This window comes from Mauremys reevesii, linkage group 9, assembly GCF_016161935.1.
Source record: "Mauremys reevesii isolate NIE-2019 linkage group 9, ASM1616193v1, whole genome shotgun sequence".
NCBI classification, from domain to species: Eukaryota; Metazoa; Chordata; order Testudines; family Geoemydidae; genus Mauremys; species Mauremys reevesii.
Genome location: NC_052631.1, coordinates 85,522,932 through 85,535,028, shown reverse-complemented (window position 1 = coordinate 85,535,028; position 12,097 = coordinate 85,522,932). Strand labels below are relative to the sequence as shown.

Genomic DNA, 12,097 nt, shown 5'->3' with positions numbered 1-12,097 from the left:
GCTGGATGAGCTCACCACTTCCACTCAGCTCCGGTACTACATTGACACAAAGATGGCCCCATCACCACCAGCAGGAAGAAGAACTGGCAGCTCAGTGCTTGGAAAAGTGATTTTGTAAACAGGTTTCAGCAAGCAGTTAAATGTCTTAAGGGGACATGGTGCCAGCCGCCTCGGTTGGAAGTCAGGATATTCTAAAATTTGTTCATCTCTGCTCAAGTTTAAAAATTGGGTACCTCTCTCCATTCAGAAAGGAGACAACTTCACATCCATGTTAAGGTCAATGGTGGGGCACGTGACTGTGGTTTCCTGAATTATAGCTGGTGGCTTAGGGAATTGTTCTTGGCTGACAGCATTGCCAAGTCATTAGCTTTCTACAAACAGCCTTCTCAAAATCCAAATTAAGGATATGCTGAATATATTTATGCTAAAATCGTTTTTCCAGGCAAGAAAACTCATCAGAATAAATCATTGTATATCAAAGTCTGCACACATACCGTGATGGAACAGCTGATTAACCCGCCTCTTTTATGTACTTTCAGCAAGTCTTCAAACAGCTTCATTTGCTCGGAAATATTCTCACAATATTTGCCCTTTACCAGGTCAATGGATTCTGCCACTGCTCCAGTGAAATCGACAATTGCATCTGCGGCAGTGCCTCCATCCAGGGCTTCATAAGACTCAGCCAGCCTAGAGGTAAGGCGGAACAAATTGACTCACCTTATGGCTGTTAAAACCAAGCCAAAAGGGATTATTTCTGTGTAATATTTGAGACCATCCAGAAAAAGGATCACGAGTGTGTCGGAACAGCAGGGAACTGGGAAGAAAGCTTTGTTACACTGCTATGCAATAGACTTGAGAGCGTCCCTAGGATTCCTGCTCTCTGAATTGCTAGAATTAGATGTAATGAAGAGGAAACATGCTTTTTGTAGGACGCATAGGAAGGGAATCACTGCCTTAGGAGCACCTCCTGGCTAGAGCTGGTCAGAATTTTTTTGTCACAACAGTTTAATGTGTGAAAATGCTGTTTTGATTTTTTCCCCAAATTGTATCAATTTCAACAAAAAATGTGGATTTTTTTAAATGTTGCCACGTCCAATTTTCATATTTTCAGAATAAAAAAAGTTTTGATTCTTCATTTCAAAGCAACTTTTCATTTCAAAATGTAAAAAAAAAAATGTAAAAAGATCAAAATGAAACTCTTTGAATTTATTAAAATGAAATGTTTTGACTGACCTGAAATGATTTTTGTTTCCAGAATTTTCTTTTGCAATAAATAAATGAAATGAAATGAAATGAAATGTTGGCTTTTTGTCCAGAATTCGGATGATTTTTTTAAAAGTTTGAAATGTTTCACAATAATGACAAGTCTGATTTTGACCAGCTCTGCTCCTGGTAGTGGATTAACGAAGGGTTCTGGACGCAGTCTCAAAGGTACATATTCTCCAAGAGTAGCCACAATTGGGAAGTAACATGGGGGGAAATATGACAGGGATGAGAAAGGAAATCAGTAGCATCTGAAATGATAGAGTGAATTTTTATGTGTAGCTGAAATCACTTAAAGGACATTGAGCGAATTCATACTTTGCATAAGCTTTCTCCAGCAGTGCACTCCAGAATTCATTCTCCACATTGGAATGGCAGTAGATCAGCTCCCCATTAATTGTTGGCAATCTGTCATCTATGACCACGTCAGTCCACTGTCCAAAATACCAGAACTGGAAGTGAAAAATCCCAGCATATTTCTGGGGTTTCTTTGAATCCCATTCTTGTTCCTTAAAGTTTGGAATCACCTGAGAAATGAAGAGAAGCACAGTTCACCAAACACGAGTGAGACCTAATCAGGGGGTGGCTTGAGCTGGTTCCTTGGCAGATACCACAAAGATCACTGCTCTGGCAGCCCAGTCAGCCTCTGAAGATCTTAAGCTGAAATCAGTAGAATTGCACCCACCTACACCAGTAGTGAATTTGGTCCCAAAGTACCTAAAGTCCCATTTTGTGCAATCCATACAGAGAATGAAAACCTATCCTGAGGGAGGCTACATGGCATGGGGGTGATATTTGCAGTGACTGATGGAAGCATCACAGTGCAGGTGCCCCCTGGTTCTGCTACATCCTTTGCCTGATACCAATGAGGGTCTGGGGGAGTCAGCTCAGTAGAGAGTTGCTTTCTTGTCCTCCGGGCAAGACACATAATAACAAGCTATGGGAGCAGCAACTGGTGAGAGGGACGGCATACAAAAATGAGCAGCTAATGAAAATTTGGACCTCAAATGCCTGCTACTCCCCAGTTGTATATTCTTCCTGAAGGGAAGGGAGAGGAAGTGTGGATCATTGGTTATGCTAAATTATCACTGACAGGAAGGAAAATGAGCTGGGTTTATACTGACAGCTGTCCCACCCCACTGCAGGACACCTCAGCTCAGGGCACTCGGCTCTCCTTTGGGGACAGGCTTTATGTCAAGCACCAGCATATTGGGTCGCATACCTTTTGCCAGAGATTCTCCCGAAGAGCCAAGCAGGAGCAAGCCGCCACAAACCAGCAGTTCCCCAGCTTCCCTTGGTGCAAGTCATGGGCGCTGATTCCATTCACAAACAGGTGTGGGTCTTCACAGAGCTCCTTACACAACAAAAGAGAAGTTACTGGTACGCTTGGGAGCAAAAGTATTTAAGAGCCCAGTGGGGAGTTAGAAATGGAACTGATGGGACTAAGGGCTGGTCTACACAGGGACATTCAGGAAAGCTAAGGTGAATCAATGAAAGGTGTGATGTTAATGCACATTAGACCCCCATGTGGATGATCTGATTCAGGAGTAAAATGGCTCAAGTTTGCTGTAGCATGGAGGATTAAGCTACCGTACACTAAGGCTATTTTAGTCCTGAATGAGAAAATCCACATGAGGGTTCAATGGGCTTTACCTTATGTGCATTAACTTCACACCTTTCATTGATGAACTTTCCAGAATCTCCCATGTAGACTACCCCTGAGCTGCACTGAAATTGCAGGAGCAGGCTGGAGAGGGACAATTCTAGTTCTCCATGGTTCCACAGAACCCTCCAGCAGTGAAGCATTAGTATTAACAGGCATCAGTTGCACCATGGCTGTTGTGGAAGCTGTGCCCTATACACAGGAACTTTTTCAGGGGTGACATATAGATCGTAATTACAGCCAAGAGTTGGATGGAGCAGTTCTCAATCACACACCACAGCAACACTTCTCTGATGGCCCCAACCAGTCTGCAGCATTTAAGCTTTTTTTTTTTTAAATGTTCAAACTTGGAAGCTTAAAGTTAGGAACTGAAATCCATAAGTAGGGATGGGTCTTGCAAAAGGATCAGCGTGGGAGGGCCCCTGTAACATGTGAATCCACTTCCTAGTTCCATTCATCTAAACAAGTGGCTTGATTTTAATAAGTGCTGATCATCTGCAGCTCTCCCTGATGTCAAAAAGGAGCACAAATACCCTGCCTCTCTGAATGTCAGGACATACAGTTAGGTGCCTACATATGGACTTAATCGCCTAATTTAGGCACCATATTTGAACATTTTTGCCTGAGTTTCTAGCTCTTCATATGATATGAATGGATGCACAGAATGATGGAGGGTAACATCTGACAGTGCATTTTGAGGAAAGACATGAATGAGAGGGGAGTGATCACTAAACACCCAAGAGCAGGGAACTTGCTGCACAGACAAGGTTGGGAGAAAAAAGAAGGGAGGGGTAGGTTTGGGCAGAGCAAAGGACTCAAAAGAAGAAGTGGCAAGACATGATTGCCCCTCACACTGGAATGCTATCATCCTACTGCTTCTGTCATGGCTTTTATCATGGCTGATACCTCAGGGTTTGAACCGGGGACCTCCAGAGGTGAAAACATGAGCCTCGTTGTCCACACTGGCTTTAATTTGCCTCCCCCAAAGGTTTTCCAAAGTTATTTAGACACCTAATTGCCAATGAAATTCACCTAAAAGCCTTTGAGGATTTAGCCCTGTGGCTCTAAGCGTGCAGCTACAAGTATTCAACAAGCACAGGGGGCTGAAAGAACACAGCTTTTTGAGAGTGCTGGCTTTGTTAGCATTACTGACCACTCATCTCACGCTCCTCAGGAAAGTAGCTCTTCTGAAATCATACCGCATCGACATGCAATGCTCAGTACTCGGGGTCTATGCAACTCCAGCCCCACGTTCCCAGAGATAACACAGCTAGTAGCACCTTGCAAGTTGTGAGTGCTTGGTAATCTGAAATTCACACTTCAGTACCCGCTGAACTGCGTTCTAGAGACAGCAAGAGAAGTGGGGGGCAGAGAGGGATGGCAGTGAGAGTTGAAATGGTGGCACGACAGGGGCAGAGATGGTAGCAGGGACGAGTGTGGGAGATGGAGCGGGTAGCGATGGAGGGATGGATTCTTTTTTAAAAAAGGATATTGGGCTTGTTTTTTTTTTTTTAATCCCAGTACTATTTTACTCATTTAACAGCATTTCTTGGGAGAACTGTTGAGCATTGGGAGACACAGGAACTGATCACTAGTCAGTGCTTTATTATTCTTCTGTCAGTAATTCTTACAAGTAGACTTCACGTACTAAAAATTTTACAAGAAACTTTGAATAATGTAAGTTACAAGAGAAAGTACATGGAAAATCTGGTATTGCTGGCATCAGCTAGGCACAGATTACTTACCTGCACGATTGACAGATTCATGATGTTTAGCCAGAATGTACAGGAGCTTTAGCACAGGAACTGAGGGCAGGAACTTCAGCTTCTTGCTACAATTTAGATCACCTGGCCTTTTCTTTGCAGTGGTGGTAAACATTCCAAACCCAATGAGGATAAATCTCTAGATTATCTTTTGCTGGACTTCTAAGTAACACGGTCAGTAATATTTTCTAGTTTATTTTTCCTGTTGAAATGTTGTCATTGGCATAATTAACATGGGGTGGATTTGTTCTCAGGAACAAAATAGTCCAAACATTTTTGTTGTTGTCTCTTTAGGAAGCCAAAAAAATATATTGAAAGAAATTAAGCACACCCATATTTGACATGTCCAAACAGGAAATTAATCTTATTTGTGCTCCTTGCCAAAAATAGCCATATTAAACTATTGAGGGGATAGTTATATGGACATTTGTCAAGTGTCTCATATAGTCTTATGTAGAGTCCCGAAGCAGCTTGTGTCAAAATGCCAAGCATGTGGATATGATTAGAGGGAACTGACCACTATGACACAAAGTAAACACTGGGCTGAAGAGCTGATCGGCACTGCCTCCGTGTTTCTTCCTTTTTTTTTTTAAGAGCCTGCTTGATGCATTTTTACCTACTAAAATATTTAGCATGTTTGGAATATTTGAAGCTAAACATTAAGCAAAAGCAAATGATGTGATGTATATTTTTCTTATTATTAATTACAGACACTGGAATAGCACCCATGACCATAGTATCTGGATTTAGATGAAGCAAACAAATAATTCCTATGTTTCAGAGTGGTAGCCGTGTTAGTCTGCATCAGCAAAAAGAATGAGGAGTACTTGTGGCACCTTAGAGACTAACAAATTTATTTGAGCATAAGCTTTCATGGGCTAAAACCCACTTCATCGGATGCATGCAGTGGAAATTACAGTAGGAAGATGTATATACCCAGAGGACATGAAAAAATGAGTGTTTTCAGTTAATCAGAGTAATCAGTTAAGGTGGGCTGTTATCAGCAGGAGAAAAAAAAACTTTTGTAGTGATATACTGTTTCCTTTTTTTCCATTGTTTTTGCAGTGTATCAGGAGGAATTGGTAGTGTAGGAAACCATTGCTTCATCTAATCCAGATTTTCTTTAAGAGAGTCAGATATCTATATTGCAACTATCATGATCATCAGGCTTTTGATAATGCTGTTTCTTAGGGCTCCCAGGAGCCTCTTCTGATCCCATGCCTGTTATTTAGGTGCAAATCCACTGAAATCAGTGGAAATACACTGGTATAAAACTGGTGCAGGTGAGCAGAATCTGGGCCAAAATATTGGAAACCCTCTTCCATATATGATGCTCTGTTTGTCCCTTCTCAGTCAATTTGTAACCTCGTTGCTGTAAATAATACAGGAAGAAAATATTTGGGTATTTTGCTTATATGTTCAGATAATTCTGCCTTAGAAAACTCAGTTCTCCCTGGTGTTCTTCAGTTACACATATCTGCATTATGTGTAGAATTAGAATTGCCAACTGTATAGAGTCTGCATGGAGTCTGAAAAGGAGGCAAGAGGTTATAGCTGCTTGAGAGTCCACTGAAAATGATGATGTCCCTATTTTCAGACAAGACTTTTATTCAGGTAATTGGATTCTGCTTGTGCCATTTCCTATTCTTATAACTGAGTGATATATCTGTAATTTAATGTCATCACACACTGATACTGTGAGAAAGAAAGTGGCTCACTGAACCCCTTTGTCCTACTTTAATTGGTATGGCACTTTCTGAAAACTGGCGAGCTGTGAAATGGTGACGATAATAAATGAACTGGCTAGTAAGCAAGTTCACAGAATACTGAGCAGGTCAATATGGTAGAGCTCATTACTGTACCTGACACGCAACACAAACTACAATTTTAGCTGGTATATATTATAGGTTTTCTTCTGCTTGGGATTGACAAACTGTAGGCTGGGACTTCACAAGGTGCTGGAAAAGAGTTTGAGTGGTGGGGGAGTTGGATTTTGTATGTGGATTTTTTCCCCCCCCGAGGAAAACATTTCTTGAGAAATCCCATATTTTTCAAAACCCAAGATATAACTGGTAAAAGGTCAGAGATTTACTAGTTTCACTCAGAGTCATCAAATGGTTTGTACATCTCTCTGTAATGGGATTCTTCAAAGACGATGAAGGACTGATATTACTTGTGGAAAAAAATCACAATAGAGAATTAGACACTATTGGGAGACTAATTCCAGTCTAGAGGGTTGTTTGCAAAATGTGTAATTAATTGTGAATGGGAAGGTAGAGGAGACAACCTGTTATCCTCTGGCAGTGGTTCGGGTGGTTCACACTACTAGGAGTAATGGACTTTAGAGGAGCTTAGCTTAAGTAAATGGCTCCTTTCATCTGTAAAAATGTGTCTTGGTCTAAACATTAGCAGCAGCCATAAAGTAACATTATGACCTTGGCTTCACAGAAAAACGCTGCTTGAAAAATTATTAGAGTTTGATTTCAGGATATTTAGTATGTCTATTCTGACATGTGATAGTGACAATTTATGTTTTAAGGTTATAAAGTGTTGACTTTTTGAATCTCATCATCTCCTATCATTAAAAAGTTATTGTCCAACTCCCCCCCCCCCCCCCCATTCTGACACCCCCATATCCCACAACTGCAAACATTTAAATAGATAATTGATAAAAAGGCTTAAGAAGAGATGTCGATATTATCCATCAAAATGATCAAAAATTGAATTCTGCGAACCCTAAGATTAATGAGTTCACTACAATGTTCACAGCAGTGCCATTGAAACTACACTGTAAAGCATTCTGAGAGGCTACAGAGACCTGGGGCTGGACAGGACCTGATCTGTGAGGAAGTGCTTCAGAGCTGGCGATCTTGGGGCTGAAGAGAGGGTGGTAGAGTGGGTGGGGATGGATAAAGGAGAGTGATTCAGGGAGAGGAAAAAAGAAAAAGCAAGTGCAGTGACTGAAGCTGGGATTTTCAAAAGGCGGCAGGTGCCCAACTGCCACTGAATTCCAGTAGGGTTTGGGTGTGTAACTCCCTAAACATCCTTTGGAAATCCCAGCCTCAAAGATCTAAAAGTGAGACCTCTTTGTCTGCTCATAAGATAGCTGGGATCTGTGGCCTACCCTGGGTCCATGAGATCTGCATAGTGTGTGCAGTACCTGCCCCAGGCAGTTCATTTTACATAAGGCAGGGGGAGTCTGAGACACAATGCTCAGCACAGATCTGCATCATGCCCTCCTCCAGGCCCCTCTTCACACGGGGCCTACTTCAATGGGCACTGAGGTGTGGTGGCTGCTGTGGTAATTCCTCCTTCCTGGATAAGGAAAAGTTATTTACTTATTCCCATAATACAAGAACTAGGGGTCACCAAATGAAATTAATAGGCAGCAGGTTTAAAACAAATAAAAGGAAGTTCTTCTTCACGCAGCGCACAGTCAACTTGTAGAACTCCTTACCTGAGGAGATTGTGAAGGCTAGGACTATAACAATGTTTAAAAGGGGACTGGATAAATACATGGTGGCTAAGTCCATAAATGGCTATTAGCCAGGATGGGTAAGAATGGTGTCCCTAGCCTCTGTTTGTCAGAGGATGGAGATGGATGGCAGGAGAGAGATCACTTGATCATTGCCTGTTAGGTTCACTCCCTCAGGGGCACCTGGCATTGGCCACTGTCGGTAGACAGATACTGGGCTAGATGGACCTTTGGTCTGACCCGGTACGGCCTTCTTATGTTCTTATGTTCCTGCTATTGAGTGCAGATGGGAAAGTTCACCCTCGGCTATAGCTTACCCACTGGTTAAGCAGCAACAACAACATCAAAAAGGAGGCAGGGGGAGAACACAGTTGCTGGGCTGTTTGTGTGGTTTGAGAGGTAGGGGAGACGGTCTGTCCCATAAGAGCTCCCAGCTGTGCTGGCACATTTACAAGTCCTCCTCCATTTTGGGCTGGGTGTCAAGGCAATGACATTTAATATAAAAGAATCAGTTCAACTGTGCCAGATGCTCAAACAGTCACAAAAAGCCTTTTAAAATGTTATGTCTGAGAGGGCTTTTTGTACAGTATGCAGCCTGGCTGCCATGCCTATGGAATGAAGAAAGAGAAGGCTTAATAATCACATGCAATAGGTCTTGCTGTTAGCTTGTAATTGCCTTGAGAATGTAAAATGACTAGTGAGTTACAGGAAAGGTTAGTGTGTGCCGATGGACCTTCATTCGGGATTTAGGACCCAGTCATAATCTCATTTTCCCCTGTGTAAATCAGGAAGTAACTACTGACATCAGTAGTGTTTCCCCAATGTAAGACCAGGATCTAGTTCTCATTCTGCTGTTTATACACTGGCCAATTTCTATCCTCCCTTCACCCTGGCCCCCTCGGTCCCATCCATAACTAGAGCAGGGCATGGCCCACTACTTTTAAAAACAGAAACCCAACTGTAAGTACGCAAGCTAATCCAAGGAGAAGAAGAGCATGCCAGTTTTATGGGTTGTTGATCATACATCCGGCACTGCACTTTAGGAGCCTACATTATTTGGAGATTAAGCAACACTTTTTTTTGCCTCATATAAATCACTCTGCAGAGCTAAATGCGTCACGAACATTTTGATATAAATCTTTTTTTGTTTTTGGGGCTAACAATGACTAAAGCTGCATAAGGCCCACCAGCCTGAGCATCACACAGGCTCCACAACACACATTTTGGAGGAGAGGGGAGGTTTCTAAATCAGTGTTTAGGGGGGAAAAAAGACGCTGTGAAATGTGGTGTGGTTTTTTTGTCTGGCACCATTTTCCTCCTGATCCTTAGAGCTCTGGTGCAGTTCTCACCGAGAGTGCTGACATTTGCTGGAAAGATTACAGCTGATTTTCAGAAAGGCTGACCTCCCATTGAACCTCACCAATAAACAATGAGGTAGTTATGGTTCTGAGAACCTTCTGCCATGTATACCTGGAAAAAGACCAATGAGATTCTCTAGCCTCCAGCCCTCTTCTAGAAAGATACTGTATTCTAGACCCCTGGCCCCAAGCACTGGGATACTTATATTATCTTAGGCCACAGTGATTTGGATCATTACTGTGAAATACTGTGTTAGTTCAAGTATTCATTTTAGATAAAGGCTGACTTTATGAGGAGTAAAGTACTGACCTGCTGTGGCCTTTAGTTCTTTCTGTCTTCTTCCTTCAGAGGAAGAAAGATTTCTAGTATATCTATTACAATTTTTGTTGTGTTTCTAGTAGACTGACACGTAAAGATGATACTCTTAGTGTGCTAGCTATTCCTCCATTAGAACCTTGTTGACTAATTTTCAGACCACCACCTATCAACAGCAGTGACCTGCCAGGTATCCATCCCAATATCCTTCAATCAGGAAAGGAGATACAACCATGACCTAGTGAACTGCAACCCATCCAAAGTAGGGCTGGTCAAAACATTTCCACAGAACAGTTTTTTGATGGAAAATTGGGTTTTTGACAAAATGATATTTTTCATGGGACGTGGTTGTTTTACACCCAAAAATTTAGACTTTTTGTTGAAACACTGAACAGCTGAAAACTTCTAGCCAAAACCAAAAAAGATTTTTATGTGGAAATAGTGCCTCATGGTAGTTGTAGTTCTGGTGCCTCATGCCCCCATTCTCCTCTATCGGGCAGGTTCCCCAGCCAGACTACATCTCTCAGATGCACCATGGCCAGGGCCTCTCATGATAAACCACTGTGGCTCAGCAAGAGTGGGAGACCTTTGTACATCATGGGAGATGTAGCCAGCCTAGGGAAGAGTATAGGAGCAGGAGGAATCCAAACTACAACTCCCTCGAGTCATCATGACACAATTTTCAAATCAAAATGTTCTTTTTGGAACTGGAAGTTTTGGGCCCACAATTCTTGGGTTTTGGAAGACTATTTCAACTTTTAATTTTTGGACAAAAAGTCAACATTTTCCCACATTAAAACAGACCATTTTCTGACTGGCTCTCATCCAACATTTTCTCTTCTAAAATGCTTTTTCTATGGGGTTTCGGAAGGATATGGCTCTGTCAAAAAGCAAGTATCATCCTGGACACTATACACTTTGGGGGCTGGATGGATGGTGGAGCCCTTATTCAGTCTGGTGAACACTTATCATGCAAGCAGTGAAATCAGTGGGACTCTGTGAATAACTTCTCACCAATAGAAATAAAGGGGTTCACCATCTGACCCCAGGTAGTTAATGAATTGAATACATTATGGCATATATTTCAGTGCACTGATTAAAATAGCAGAATCTTTGAAGATGAAAATGGCATGCAGAGAATTTGGATGCCCCATCATCTCTTCTGGAGCACTTGAAATTTTAAGATTTGAGAACAACCCAAAATGTGTCTGCAATGCATGCAAATGCAGAGAGAGAAATTCTGTGCAGCTTCTAATGAGTCTCAGTTCTTCAAATCTGAGCAACTTTAAGTTGGATCCTCAACTTGTGTAAATTTGCACAGCTCCCACTTAAATCAATGGATATAATGTGATTTATATCAGCTGAGGACCTGACTCCTACGTAAAAGGACTGAAAGCTACGTAACAGGTCAGACTTTCCTAGATCAGACACTGGCTCTAAATCCAGTCCTAGTTAGCCAAAACAGAAGGCCATCAATCTAGCAGTTCTGGATTATACTGCTTTCTGAAAACGTGCTTTGCAACCAAATTCTTGGACTGGTTTCATAAGATGGGAGAAAAACAAAACAAACAAACAAGCAAACAAAAACCGTGGACATCACCTTGCACAATTCTTCATAACAGTGAGATATTCAGCACCATCCTAGTATGGAATAAATACTTCCCAGGTTTAGCTGTCTGAACTCTTGTCTCATTGGCTGAGGAATTAGCTGTTCTACACTTATATCAATAAGCACCATATTGGCCTATGGGCTTGGTTTCTCCAGGTTTTGTCCAGTCTGACATTTTGAAAGGTCTCAGGGGGTCGGCATCGGGACACAGCCTAGTAGCTCTGTTCATGGCCAGCATGGAAATAAATATTACTGTCTAGACTGAAACAAAATCCCACTGGAAGCAGGATGGGGAAAGCAGAACTTTCAGGGTTTTCTTGTGGAAGAGGGCTCCTTTACAGAGCTGGGTAAGCAATTTTCGCTCTGTGCTTTTTAATTGCACTGTGTGGGCCATGTGTTGTCATTAATGTGTGTCATAAGGAAGGGGAAAGGAGAAAAAGGACACATCTTGTAATCTCATCAAATCTGGCAACATTTGCAATCATATGTAACATCAGGCGCAGTGAGCCTCTCTTGTGCCTATAGCATCACACCTTCACGGGGGCAACATGAGCTTTCAGCCAATACAAACCATCCCTTTCATCACTTTCCACCCTGAGAATGTCTCCGAGAAGACTTGACACTATTTCTGCCGGGCACTGGCCATCCAG

The 12,097-nt window shown here is 42.1% G+C and overlaps 1 protein-coding gene across 4 annotated transcripts in view; it reads right to left on the bottom strand.

The window, feature by feature from the left end:
- Positions 1 to 12,097, bottom strand: part of CAPN6 (calpain 6) — an 81,803-nt gene that overhangs the window by 33,270 nt on the left and 36,436 nt on the right. For all 4 annotated transcript variants that reach the window (XM_039488214.1, XM_039488217.1, XM_039488216.1 and 1 more), the window contains exons 3-5: positions 2,486 to 2,617; positions 1,582 to 1,790; positions 495 to 687 (exon numbers count right to left, since the gene is read on the bottom strand). In XM_039488214.1, the coding sequence (XP_039344148.1) occupies positions 495 to 687; positions 1,582 to 1,790; positions 2,486 to 2,617 (534 nt within the window). The remainder of the gene's footprint in view (positions 1 to 494; positions 688 to 1,581; positions 1,791 to 2,485; positions 2,618 to 12,097) is intronic.